At 38.3% G+C, this 14006-nt stretch overlaps 1 protein-coding gene across 8 annotated transcripts in view; it reads left to right on the plus strand.

Moving 5' to 3' along the window:
• Positions 1-14006, plus strand: part of cobl (cordon-bleu WH2 repeat protein) — a 53396-nt gene that overhangs the window by 20556 nt on the left and 18834 nt on the right. For all 8 annotated transcript variants that reach the window (XM_007544592.2, XM_007543966.2, XM_016669130.1 and 5 more), the window contains one exon: positions 4003-4185. In XM_007544592.2, the coding sequence (XP_007544654.1) occupies positions 4003-4185 (183 nt within the window). The remainder of the gene's footprint in view (positions 1-4002; positions 4186-14006) is intronic.

Below are 14006 nucleotides of genomic sequence, written 5' to 3' on the forward strand. Positions count from 1 at the left end.
CGTAACCATAAGCCACTGCAAGGCAGATTCACAGCTGCTGAGGTCTGCTTGTTACACCCATAACTTCATTAAGAAGGGAGTCAATTGCATTAGGTAGAGAAACACTGGCCGGCTCTCTGCTGTTCAGTTTCACTGAGATAAGAAGCTGCTGGTTGGACTCCACCCTCCTGTTTTCTGTCATATCACTAACACTGTGCATTGCCTCCATTGTTGGTCTGCTTGCTGATGATGCTTTATAGCATATTTCTCATTGTATGCCTCATAATTATTTGAAAATGTTGAGAATGAAAACTTTTGAACTGAGTCAGCAAGTGTTAAAAAAAAAGAAGAAAAAAAAAAAGAAGGAATGCATGGATGGGATTTATGCGTGCAAATCGCAATGTCATAGGCATTGTGTCATCTTTATGATGTAATCCAAATACCAAAATGTATCTAAGGCAGTGGCAGCTAAGTTTGATTTATAGATATTTTCATTCTTAGCCTTATCGCCATCAGTGGGCCTCAATGCAGCTTGGCTTTCGTCTCTGATATGATTGTTCTTCATTCACTGACTGTTATCAGACCACACACATGCATTTGTGCACCAAAACACACACACACACACACACACACACCTCCACGCATGCATACACGCTGTGTTATCAGCTTGAAGGCATCAAATTACACTACCTTGGCTACATTAGCAGTAAAAGCCCAGCCTCTTATCTGTAATTGTTCATTAAGGGCTAAACTACTGGGTAGGTCAGGGTAAGAGTGTGTGGTCCTAGAAACTCTGACATTTCACATGTCCTCTATATTTGGGTAATTCTGTTTCAAATGGAAGCTAGTTAAAAAAACTAAAACAAAGTATTAATTTAATTCAGTTGTGTGACAGAATATAATGCTAAAGTGAGCCACAGATTTCAGCACAAAAAAGGAAAAATGTTTTTGTTTTGCTTACATTTTATGTAACAGAGTGTCCTTCAAGTGTGTCTGTGGAAAAATGAAAGATTCTACATCACACTAACTAACCATGATGTTTTAATGAGTGGACAACTCAACTGTCCATGCATTACAATATGGACAATCGTCCATATTGTAATGGCTCACAAATCAGCCAAAGGCGCCGAGTTGTAAGCACAACTCAAAAAAAGGGACTACAAGGCCGTATCCAAGTGTCTTCAAGTTCCAGTTGGCCCAGTATAAATGTTATACAAGACTTTCCACATGGTGAAAAAAACCCCCAGTTACTTTTAGGATATGCCTGTGTCGTTTCCAACCAGGATAAGAAAAAAGAATCCAGTTTGAATGAAAAATAGATTTCAAACTAAATGATGGGCTTAACTGTACCTCTGGCATTATGCCCTTCTGGAACGCGAGCCATCGCTCCTTTCATTTTCACACCAACTCCGATCAGCTTTCCTATCCCTGCTGAAGAAAAGTACCCCACAGCATGATGCTGCCACTGCCAGCAGATGGCATTAGTCTTCCTCTGCATGTAAAATGTTCAGTTTTGCTCTCATCTAACCAGGACACCTCCTTCCGCATTTGCTGCTGTCTCTTATGTGGTCTGTGTCAAACTGCAAACTCGACTTTTTCTTATATCCCCCTTCTCAGCAAAGGCTTTCTTCTTGCCACTCATCAATAAAGGCTAAATTTGTGGACTGTAAGACTAACGGTTGTCTTGTCGGCAGATTCTTGAGCTGCAGTTTTCTGCTGCGGGTCTCGTGGCTGCTTCTCTGATTAACGCGTTGTTGCTCGGCCTGTCAGTCTAAGTGGACAGACCGTCTCTTTGTTGGTTTACAGTTTGTCTGTACTCTTTCTCTCTAGTGGGGTTCTTGCCTAATCTACTCTAATAAACCTTTGAGGATTTGCAGAACTACTTTGCAAAAAAAAAAAAAAAATCTGTAACAGATTTTTTTTTTGTTTAAATTTTTAGCCTTTAATTTATTTAGGGATGTCAGATTAAAGTTATAGATTTGGAACAAGTTAAGGGGGAATAAATAAATAAATATGCTTCATCTTGATATTGGGTGATACTTATTCATGTTTTAGTAGGTTACCGTTTTATAATTATTCTCTGAAAGTACTCGAGATCTAAATCCCCTTTGCCCATAAACTCTGCATGAACTCTGCTGAATTATAATATTTGTGAGAGCATGTGTCTTCTCCCTCTGCACTCTGCCAAGCCCTGCTGAAGTCTTTAAAAAGGTTTCTGTATTTCTCCCTCATGCATTCTGTCAGTTATTCATTTTCTGAGGTCTATAAAATACCCAGCCTTTATAGCTTTCTTTTTTTTTTTCCCCCCCCCATTTTTCTTCCCCTCCAATCACACACTTGCACTTGTGATCTTAGATGAAACCGACTTGAAAGATTCAACCAGAGGGCAGAGAAATGCTGCGTACTTTACATTCAGTGACTTTTAAATGGTAGCACAAAAACAAGTCCTCAAAGTTCAAATCGCAGCAGGCGTTGGCGCTTTTAATTGTCGTCGTAAGCCACCTTTGTTTTTAAGTACCTTAAGTTATTTGCTAATGTGTTGTTTTCCATATATAGCTCTCAGTAATGGGCATCACTACAAGATGCAGTATGTAAATGATGCTCCTCTTGGTTCCGTTTGTGTTGCTCTCATCGTTATTATGAATGCGGTGCCGACTTGTGTTCCCTTCCCAAGTGCCTCTGATCTGGTTTACCCACTCGCGGTTTTCATGTTTTTAACTAGGTCGAAGGAGAAGGAGCGAGCAGGTGAAAAAGTCAGATAGAGTTCATTCGAATTTCTTCCTTTGAAATGTTTTTTTTTTTTGACTTGAAATGTGTTCTTTTTTGGGGGATTCCATATCGTATCAGCCTCCCCTCAAGCGTCCCTTTTGTGTTTTCATCACTCAGTTTGCTGCCTGCCACAGTTCCTTCTGTCTGTCTCTTATCCTGTCACCCTCTGAACGTATCTGTCAGACCACAGAGAGAACAACTGTTCAGTCAAAGAAGAGTTGTACCATTTTGCAAGTATTTTACTGATTTATTTCATATTTTCGTGTCAGTTAAGGTCAGGACTGTGGGATGTTTTGTGCGTTACAGTGTAGAAAAATGCTTCTTTACAGCAAAATACAAAAAGCCTCTCTAGTGCACTGTGGTTGTCGTCTGAGCTCGCGTCTCTTTTCTTCTGTTTCTGGGACTTTATTAAAGAAATACCTTTTCTTCACCGCCTTTAAAGCCATTATTAAAGGTTTTTTAAAAATTTTTCTCTCGTTTTTGCTCCTCTTGATCATGGCATGTTTTCACCATGGGTATTGTTACTTTAAGTGATCGGAACGTAATGTTCCTTCTTGCTCTTTTATCTCAAATTCAGGCATTGTCTGAACCCATTGCTTAATTTGCTTTTAAACATTTTACTTCGATCATGGGGCCGCGCACCCTGGTGTGGTGCCCCTGTTGTGCCAAGGCTCTGTACCAAGCTGAGCCACAGGGAGGCTCAGATTTTCAGGAGCACTCAAGGCTGTCTTTGATCACACATTCAAGTCCTTTTTTTTTTTCCTGTTAAAGTGCATTCAGTCAAGAGCAGCCACCCTTTGAAAGTAAGCTTGCACTTTCAGCTTGATCACATAAATGCTGCAGTATTAGTTATGACCAAAGAATTACTTATATTGTCGGTCTCTTTGTGCTTCTGAGTATCCGTGTGTGTTTGCGATCCTTATTTAGACAGATTTAGACAGCTTTATGCTCCCACAGGGCTTGAAGTGCCAGTAATGTGAAAATTATTAAGTCTTTGTGTAGCAGCTTTGAATTAAACTTGGTAGACTTAAAGCTAAACATTGAAATGAGTAAATCATTATTAAAAAGATGAAAACAATCCTTTGAAGGAAGATTTCATCTTGAAATAGCGCAAGATCTATTTCTATTCTCAGCATTTTATGACAAAGATATTAAATGGAGCCTAGATTTGTGTATCACACATACCGCATATGTATTTTTTCTTGTTTGAGATTTTGATTTCTTCTCTCCTGTTGTTCTTCTTCTAACCCACAGGGTCTGTCCACTGTGTCAGGGGTCTCCTATAAAGAGGAACATCCAGGCTCCCTGGAGCAGTCTCAGTCCTTCACTGATATTCCCACGATGCATGCCAAAGCTGAGTCCAAGAAGAGAAGGGCCCCAGCACCACCTGCTGTCCCAGTACCCAGCCAAGGAAACACAAGCTTTAAGAGCAATCAGGTGAAGAGATAAAAAACGCTGACACTGTGCGGTGCTCAAACTTAGAACCATTAGCGAGACGAAGCATGGCACTTGTTGAACACCTGTTGATGTAGATACACACTGTTTTTTTTTCTTAACATTTGTCATTAAAAACATTAGTTCTCTGATGTTGTACAGAACATCAGAGGGGTAATTTTTCTTTGTACATATGCAAAACAACTCTTCCAAACTTTTGTCCTTTTACAATGTAGATCTGCACAGATCTTCATCCATGCATCCATATTCAAATCCTGACCAGTTCTTCTGAAAGTCTGACTGAAAAAAAAAAAAAAAAAAATATATATAGTCAAAGAATTGTCAGGCATTAAAACAAACAGAAAAAAAAACAGTTTTAAATTGTCAACCTTGATGTAAGCAAAAAACAGCTTTATCCCTCTTTTTTTCCATGTGGGTGACGTCGTTGGAATGAATCATCTCTGCTGTGTCCTCTACAAAGTGGCATTGTGGTGGAAAATGTTGTTTAGCAACTAATATCCGTCCTCACTTCATTTGATTACAGGGTTCTGTGAATTTGGAGGAGTCTGTGTTCATAAGTGTTACTGAGGAGAAATGTTATTCCCATGTTAACATGGACAATTGTGCTATTCTCACTGGCTTAATTAAAGCACACAAACAAACGGAGTACAAAGAAGCAGAAGTTGTTTCTGAGAAAGTATCACCGACTCCAAACAGCTGACCGTGATGTGATGGAGGCTCAAGCCAGAGAGATTAAAAAAAAAAAAAAAAAAACCACAAGAAAAAAAAAAAAATTTTTTTTTTTTTTTTTTTTTTTTTTTCCATTGTACATTTGATTTCATACCAGATGAGCTTATAGATATACATTACCCCCAACACTTATGTTCCTGTGGAGGACACCAGATTTCTATTAACAAATTTACCAGGAACTATTTTTGGAGAAACAAGCCCACAGCATGACGTACCCTCTCCCATTCTAAAAAGTGAACATGAACTTATTTTTTCTCACATCCTTCTTTAGTTTCACACCAGACCCAACTGCGGCGTGTGGTTATGTGATCAACAAATTTGACGTGCAAGATGTAGTAATGGATACCGACATCACAACGCAGGCATTGGGAATAATGAGATTTTTATAACGGGGCTTTATAAGGCCAGTGCAGTGGAGGTAATGAAGGCAGGTTGAAGAAGAAGAAGAAGAAGGAAAAAAATAAACTACATCAGCCGAAATGACAGAATTATGAGGGTTAGAATCTCAGTTGTCCAATTATCTGGCAGTCTTGGTTGTGGCATCATGTCACCTTTGGGAATTAGTTTTTCTTTCTCACTTTGCTGAGATGATGTGGATGTAACGGGAGCATTTCTTCTTTGTACTATTTTAAGTGGAAACTGGAAATATAACTTCTCGTAAAAGTATTTGTTGAATATTTAACTCATTTTCTCATGTTATACCTCAAGACTGCAGAGTGTAAACAGATTCTCAGTTGTATGTAGGTTTTGGCCATTTTGTGCCCCAACGTCATCAAATATGGAAAGTTTAAGGGGTGGGAATACTTTTACAAGGCACTAGAGGAATTATAAATTGGTCTTAAATCTTTTTTTTTTTTTTTTTTAATCACAGTAACTGTTACTGCAAATGCAATAGTTTACCCGTTTCATAAATGTACTCAAAACAACTATAGGATTTTATCATTTTGTTACAGTATGGGATCATGTTGTTTTAATACATATTTTATGGCTTTTTGCATGCATTTACCAGCAGGGCCAAAACTTCTTGTTGGTGCTATGTGAATGCAACTTAACACTGATAATACACTTTTCAGTGTATTTGTTACTAAATAATAAATGTTTAATATTCAAATCCCCCCCTTTCTTTCCCTTGCACTGTGACTCCAAAGACACTCGGTGTAATTGTTTTTGCTACTTTTAGGGATTGTAAATTTGACTTGCTCAGACAGAGATTTGATATTTATCCTTGCACCTGTCAGACTGAGGGTTATGGCTGACACCAGATCCAAATTACAACAACACCTCTGGGACGCTGCTAAACAGAGCAGGAGCTGGAAAGGTTAGCTGACGACCCGATGACTGGTCTAATAATAGATGTCTCCATCTTGCTGTTGTGCACCGTTACTAAGTCTGTCAACTGTGTCATATGTATTTATACAGGTCCTCTTGTTGCAAGAGTGCTGTCACTGTAGCGCTGGTGGCATCTCATGTTTCTTGTCTGAGGATTTCTCTTGTTAAAGAGTAACAAGGACAAGCTGTTGATGGCTTAGCTGGTCTTATCAACAATTCGCCACCTGTACACTGTGTTTTTTGAAGTGTACGCAAATCGTTGCATCAGAATAGCGTATTGACATTAGATGCTGAGATGATGTGAGCTTGTAAACTCTAAATCAGCAGGAATATATCTTGGGACAGAACTGAAATATGAGCTGCTCAAAGATTACAGCTGTGCCTGACCTGTAAATTTTTTATCCGTGCTGTTAAAAAGGATTTCAACTCGTGCCAGTTAAGATTGCCAGAGCAGCCAGGTCTGATCAAGAACTCTTCTGAAGGGCATTGGCTTTAAAGAGCCCTGCATGACTTAATACTGTCAAACAACTGAATGTGTCGAATCCAATCGCTTCACAGTGAACAGTTGTGCTTTTTTATTTGCTTGAAATGTAGCAATGTATTTGCTGCAGGCGTTTGAAGAAATTGGATATTCTGTGGAGGAGAACTTGAACTTATAAAACTGGCACGATTTTGAGTGCACTCATTAAGCGTACCAAACTTTTGCAATTGTGGAGGCTTTTTTATATATTTTTGTCTTTTTTTTTTGTTTTCCCGTTTCAATCACCCTGCACTGTATCCAAGAACCTCTATCTTTGCCTTATACCAGCAAAAATACAGTTATAAACATATCCGTGGGTGTTCTGGGAGAGACAGGCATATTGGGAACATAATAGCAGGTCTTCTGAGGACAGCTATTTATTATGACTGTCCTCATTACGAAGGTCCCTCTGATCAAAGGAAGCTTATGTGGTCAACTAATTTGATGTGTAAGATGTAGTAATGGATACTGACATCACAAAAACGGGTAATGGAAATAATGAGATTGCTATAACAAAGCTTTATAAAACCAATACAATGGAGATAATGAAGGAAGGTCAAAGAAGAAGAAGAAGGAAAAAAAAAAAAAACTAAATCAGCCTTAATGAAAGAATTATATGGGTTAGAATCTCTTTATTCCTGATTTTAGTGGAGATTTCAAGGCAAGTGGGTATTTACAAACCATTACAAATGATCAGTCTTCAACAAATGAAGGTTTTGTTACACAGAGCACTCTGCACAGACTGTGTTTTATGTACTTTCTGTTCCTTTACTTTAGTAGCTGAAATATTAAGGCATACATTACATTATTTGTACTTAACGCATCAAGCTACAGCAGATAAAGTTGCCCAAACTACTACTTTAACTTGGATAACAATCCATTGCTGTACAGCATGCAGTGTGGATGGCTGCCTGTGGGACCGCTCTCACCTTACGCGAGAAGGACACGGCAGGGTAAAAGTTCAAAACAGGCTAAGTAGCATTACAGAGTCGGAGTAAAGGAGTACTAAAGCCAGCAGGGGGGCCTTGCAACCTCATTATGTTTCGCTTTGTCAGTAAATTGTATTTCAAATTAAATTTCGATTTTTGCCTTCTTATCTCGGTTGTTGTGCTCCCACGCTTTCCCTTTCAGCAATGGAGTCATGCAGCTACTGTTACAGAACCTTCTGGCTGTATTCTGAGAAGCTGATTCTCTTATGAACCCAGACAGAAGTATGGAGAGAAAAAAAAAAAAGAGCCAGAAATGATGACGGGACGTTGAGAAAGTCAAATCGAATACAGATCAAGTTGCAATTGAGGCAAGTTACTCATATTATAGGATCACATATCTAAAATATTTCAGTATTTACTTTTGAGTTAAAACATTTTTAATAGACGTAGTGTTGATAATTAACATTTTTCATTTAAAAGAAAAACACATGTAATTTTAAAGTTGTTTCTGGAAATCCTTCATTTCTCAGCCTCGAAGCAAGTCCAGTTAAAAACTTTAGAAAGATAAGCTATACTTTCTTATCTGATAATTTTTGTGTTTTAAAGAACAGAGGAATAGTTGACATTTTTCTCATTTATATTTCAGTTTTGTCAGAAAAGAGATTTTCAGTTTTTGCTCCTTGGATTATTGCTTACAAATGTGGGTTTTTCATAACCCACACTGCATTTACATTGAATAAACAGTTTTATTGTTTTTAGTCTTTGTCTTTAATGTGCGTCATTCATATGATTAATTACACACTTTAATTAAAATGTTCAGGGTCCACTCGCCTACCTGCCAGAGCGATCAGGGAACTGTGATGTCATACATGCATCTGTGCTGATGTCTGTTCGAGTTTACAGACCCTGACATGCCATAATATCGAATGATATATCTCGTTACATGAACCTTAAAGGTTGTTCAGTTATCTGGCAGTCATGGTTGCGGCACGTCAGCTGTGGGAATTTGTTTTCCAGTTGCTTTCCAGTTTGCTCAGTAGAATTTATGGATGGTGTGGTTGTAACAGGACCATCTGTTCTCTGTACTTTTAACATAATGTGTTTATATGCATTTATAATCGTTTTATAACCAGCTTTTGAACTTTTGTTTCTAAGTTAAAGGACTTAATATCTATTAAGTCATTTAATAAAGGACTGAAAGATTGCAGAGTGATGCGATCTCTCACTTTGCAAACTGCTGATTGAAGAGGGGAAAATAATCAACTCGAATTTTGATGCAATCTAACATGCAGCTTTGTTTCGGTCGGATAATGAACAGACATCTGGATGTTTACCCACCTGCCTCGTGGCTATAGTATCTCTCCAAATATGTTTCAGGAACAAAACATTTTTTTCCTGAATCAGTTGGAAGCACTAGAAAAGAAGTTCACTGGTGCCAAAACCAACAGGCAGCACTTCCTCTGCACGTTCTTATCCATATCCGTCCTTATTTTATAGCCCTTGTTTTGGTTGGATAGTGCTACAGCTGAAAACAGCAGGTGCTCTGGGTCATGGAGATCCATCTGTATTTTACATTCTCCAGTAGGTTTCTTTAGGTTACAGTTTGTCTCTGTGCACCGATGTACAGTACAGTGACCTGCAAAAATATTTAAATCCCTCAATTGTTTTGACATTTTGTAATGGAAAAATCCCAAACTTTGCTCCCAGCAGAAAGTAGAGCATGACTGTGAACTGGAATAAAAGATGCAAGATTTTCAAACATCTTGAGTAAACATCATCCCATAGAGCACTGTTAAGACTATCTTCTAAAAATTGAAAGCAAACCTGTGAAGACGTGGCTTTCCATGCTAGCAAGCTGGCAAAGAGGGCATCAATCAGAGCTAATGCTAAATATGGAGTGGCTGTTGAGATCCACAGCTCAGGTGGATGACTCTCTGGACCTGACAACTTTATTTGTTTGAAAGTTAGAGAAATGGCCTTATAAAAGAGTGATAAGAAACAAGCTGTTGTCAGCTTTTGAAGTTTAAAAGCTGACTTTTAAAGGTTGTCACTAATGCGTTATTGGGAAGGGGACATGGATGCAAGTTACGGTGGTCTGGCCAGATTAGACCAAACCTGGACTGTAGACGTACAACACAAACAGGGCTATAATGAAATGGTTTAGATCGAAGAATGTCCATTTGTTAAAACGGCCTAGTCAATGTTCATGTGCAAATCTAGTAGAGACACAGTGCAACAGGATATACGGATTTACAGTTAGTATTGAAGTGAAAAGTCATAGAAAACAAGGAATCTGAACATAAGTGCAACGTTGTCAGATTTTTCTTTTTTCTTTTTTTGTTTTATAATAAAATGTGAAAACCATGTGGAGTGTCAGAAAGAGTAGGAGCTCCTTAAAGAGACGGAGGCCAGATTTGAGAAGTCACTTTTTTTTAAAGTTTGACATAAACACCATTTTTACAATGACTTAAGGCAACATAGTTACTTGAATATTCTCTAAAATGACACTATTCTTCAAGAGCAATGAGCTCAGCCACAAAATAAGTCAATTTTCAGTCAAAAGTTTGATGGTACATTTTCTTTTTGTTTTTATATATTAGTTGTGTCCAGACTTTCACAGCATTACCCATATGCCATTATTTTAGTGTCGATGTGAGAAATGTCTGATCTTTCAAGAAACCACCTTGACACTGCAACAGGTGAATGAGTTTTGGGGGAGCGTTGTGCTTTTCCATCCGCCAAACCCGAACCCTCTTGTTGTGCTCGGTTATTGTGAAGCCAAATTCTGTAATGCGAGCGAAAAAGAAGTCTAGGGTTCATTACAAGAAAACAATATGCGCTTTCTTTTCTTGTGCATAGTCCTTGACGGTTGTGAGAGGACGACGAAGAGGCCAGGATTAGGGGAACCTGGCCCCTCCTGTGTAGGACACGTTCTCTTTGGACGTGAGGCTGTCCAAACATGTTATGTATGAAGTCATTCAGTGCAGATTGGACAAATGAATGGGAACACGTGAATGTTTGTGTCGGGTTCAAAGCAACTGAGGCTTCGTTTTTCGTGTGAGCATTACTGGGGTTGATTTAAGGTTTGTCTAAATTAGAATTTTTTTGTAAACGGAATGTTTTTGTGTTGGAGGAGTTGTTGACTATAAATGACAAAGATGAAACTTTCTGTTTTTACAGATTTGGTTACTTTTAGATTAAATTACTGCTTCAATCGCCTCTCTGCTGTAATTTCATCCAGTTTGCAAATAAATGTAATTATCTTTCCTTGCTGATGAAAAGAAAGAGGTAAGAAAAAACTTGAAATATCAGTGGGTTAGCAGAACAGGTTGGACAACAATGAAACTGGGTCAGCCGTGCGTCTCCTGATCCATTTCTGCACCCTTCGCCCCCACCCTTGTGCCTCACTGACACACATTGTTGAAACCTTTTTACATGAAACCTCTTTCATCTTACACTCACAACCCTACATCTTCATCATGACAGTGACACTGAAACGCACAGCAGCTGTCTTCCAGCCTGCTGCTTTGAGGGTGTTTATGACATTGGAGTCCGTCGTGTTTGGCTGCTATTTTTACCTTTGACATGTACATGCGTTTGCACAAACTCGTGCAGTTGTGTGTAAGCCCCTGTATGTAGACAAGCCCGAGCACACACAAATAAAATGTCTAATAGATGGGCATACTCCAGTTTGCATTCCACATTAGTGCTGTAATGTTGCTCCGTTAAAAAGACCCTTATCTGCAACTGACGAATGGTAGCTTGGCCAGGTTTAAGCATCTATTTGCGTGGCTCTGTATGGTCAGAATGCTCCATCATTGGGCCCTTATTCTCACAAGTTATAAAGTGGAACAAGTAAAAGACAAACCAGTCTGTTCTGGTTCATTTTGTCTCTCTGTCTTTGTATTTTTACTGACTTGAACAGCTGTGATTAGTGTGCTTGAATCATGTTACATTCACAGTGGCTCACAAAAATATTGGTACCACCTGAAAATTCTCTCATTCTGTCATTTTTAAATCAAACTTCAATGTATTTTTTAAGGGGAACCCCAGGTGATAGACCAACACAAAGTAGTGCACAAATTTGAAGTGAAAGAAAAAGTATGCATTGGTGTCTTTTTCTTCAAATAAAAATCTGAATAGTGTAATGTGGACATACATTTAGGCCTAGAAAAATCCAGAGCAAAAGCTTTCTGTCAAAAATCTATGACTCAGTTAATGGAATAAATTGTTTAGTAAAGCAGTGTAAACTTTTCCGAAGTCCTGTAAACTTACTCTGTAGTCTTTTTATTTAGACACTAAATAAACCAGGAATGTCTCTTATCTTCTGTTGGGCTGTTTTTTTTTTTATCATCAAAAAATCAAATTCAAAAGCCCAAGGAATACAAATTGCTGGTATTTTCATGTCTTCACATGGCTAGTGTTTATATTTTCTCTTATCTGTTCTTCACATTAATATAAAGATTGTTATCCTTTAGTTTGTCACTGATTAGGTTTCTCTTTGAAGCATCATAGTATTACATGTTTGTTCCTTTTCTTTTTTTACTGAAACTAAACAGAGCATCTTTGTGGTGAAGTCTGTTTAAGATCAAAAATAAAAATCTGTAAATGCTGATCTTAGCAACTTAAACCTTTAGCACATAAGAATGACTTGGAACTCGCAGTGAAATTCTTTTGAGGCTAAAGATTGCCTTGTAAATGTGGTTTAATATAGCTTGAAGCCTTATCTCTGATTCATACTCATAAGTGCATGCTGCATTCCCAGTCACGGCGCCATAAGCTCAAGAGAGCAACACGCATTTAATGCTGCTTAACAATCCTATCTATGCTGTTCAACTCAAGCCAAGAGTATCATTATGATTAGAAATGAGTGTGTATCCAACTGCTTATCGGGTGGACCCCATGAAATACTCCTTTCAAGACACTGGCTTCACTGAGGTCCCATACTTTTATTCTGTCGAGAAAACAATCACCCAAACTAGTATACATGCAGAAATACACTCATGTACACACAGACAGACACGCGCACAAACACAAACAACACATGGGCCTTCTCACGCATGTACATCCATCTCCCAAGGCAAGTCAATCATCCATTGCAGTTCAACTTTGGCCCATTTCCATGTATATATGAATACTGGGGTGGGAGAAAAACAGGAGAGCCTTGAAGAAAAGGACAGCTAGTTGGAACGGGTGGTGGGGGACATTCATGTTTCTATAGAATGCCATGCACCGGGTTCACTGAGTTCATGTGTGAACCCTGTGTGCCTGCAGAAAGACAAGGTGGCCTGATCTCTTTCATGCCCTGCTGAATGATGCAACCCTGTGTGCAACTCTGGGCATGTTGTCTGTCGAGTTTCAGAGAGAGCAAAAATAGAAGGCAAGAGCCACTTGGAAATTTAAAATCTATTCTGCTATACCACGTCTTATCACAATAATAATGAATTTTTTAGCGCTGACCTCGTGGAGAAAGTGAATGGCTTTGTCTCCCTGTAGTGTAAATTAGTTCATTTGTAGCTTATTTTGTTAGACTCAGAACTTTTGTCTTGCTCACTTTCTGTTTTTGTCCACTCACTACTTTTCCACTTGCTTTTACATTGAAGAAATCTGGTTTAGCTTATTTTTTTCTTTCAGAATGCTAACTTTGTTAAAAACTCATTAGTGTAGCTTAATAGGAAACTATTGGTTGGCTGTAATATCATTTTAAACTCAGGACTACTGGTGTATGGCATGCAATGAATCCGGACAATGCTGTCATTTGAATAAAAGAAAACGTACATTTCTAATTTTTAAATGACATTCGTTTATAAGTTGGAACTTAAGAAATATTCCAGTTAAAAGTTCACACTGGTGTTCTGTTACAATACCACCGCATCATTTTAAATAAATTGCTGGGAGACCTTAAATGTCTTCGATTGAAGAAGAATGTTGACACACTAATGGCTAAAAGACTCAGACCTCTGCCAGCACTCCACTCAATTTGATTACTTGGCTGTAAAATTGTTTCAGTCCTGACAGTCTGCATTTACTAAATGATTAATGCTTAAACCAGACGCATACACAGTGACTTGCAAAACTATTAATTTATCCAGAAATATTTTCTACATTTTTTTCAATTACAGTGACAGAACTTGATGCTTGATGTATTTTACTAGAATTCTATGTTGGGTGTAGCAATTTAGTGTTTTTACAAAATTCAGTGCAACCACCTATCTTCAGGGTGAATATGTAAGCAGAGTCATGTTGTGTGTAAATTAAACACAGCTGCCCTTAAAAGGTCTTTGAGGTTTGTTAGA

This window comes from Poecilia formosa, unplaced genomic scaffold (genome assembly GCF_000485575.1).
Source record: "Poecilia formosa unplaced genomic scaffold, Poecilia_formosa-5.1.2 Scaffold0, whole genome shotgun sequence".
NCBI classification, from domain to species: Eukaryota; Metazoa; Chordata; class Actinopteri; order Cyprinodontiformes; family Poeciliidae; genus Poecilia; species Poecilia formosa.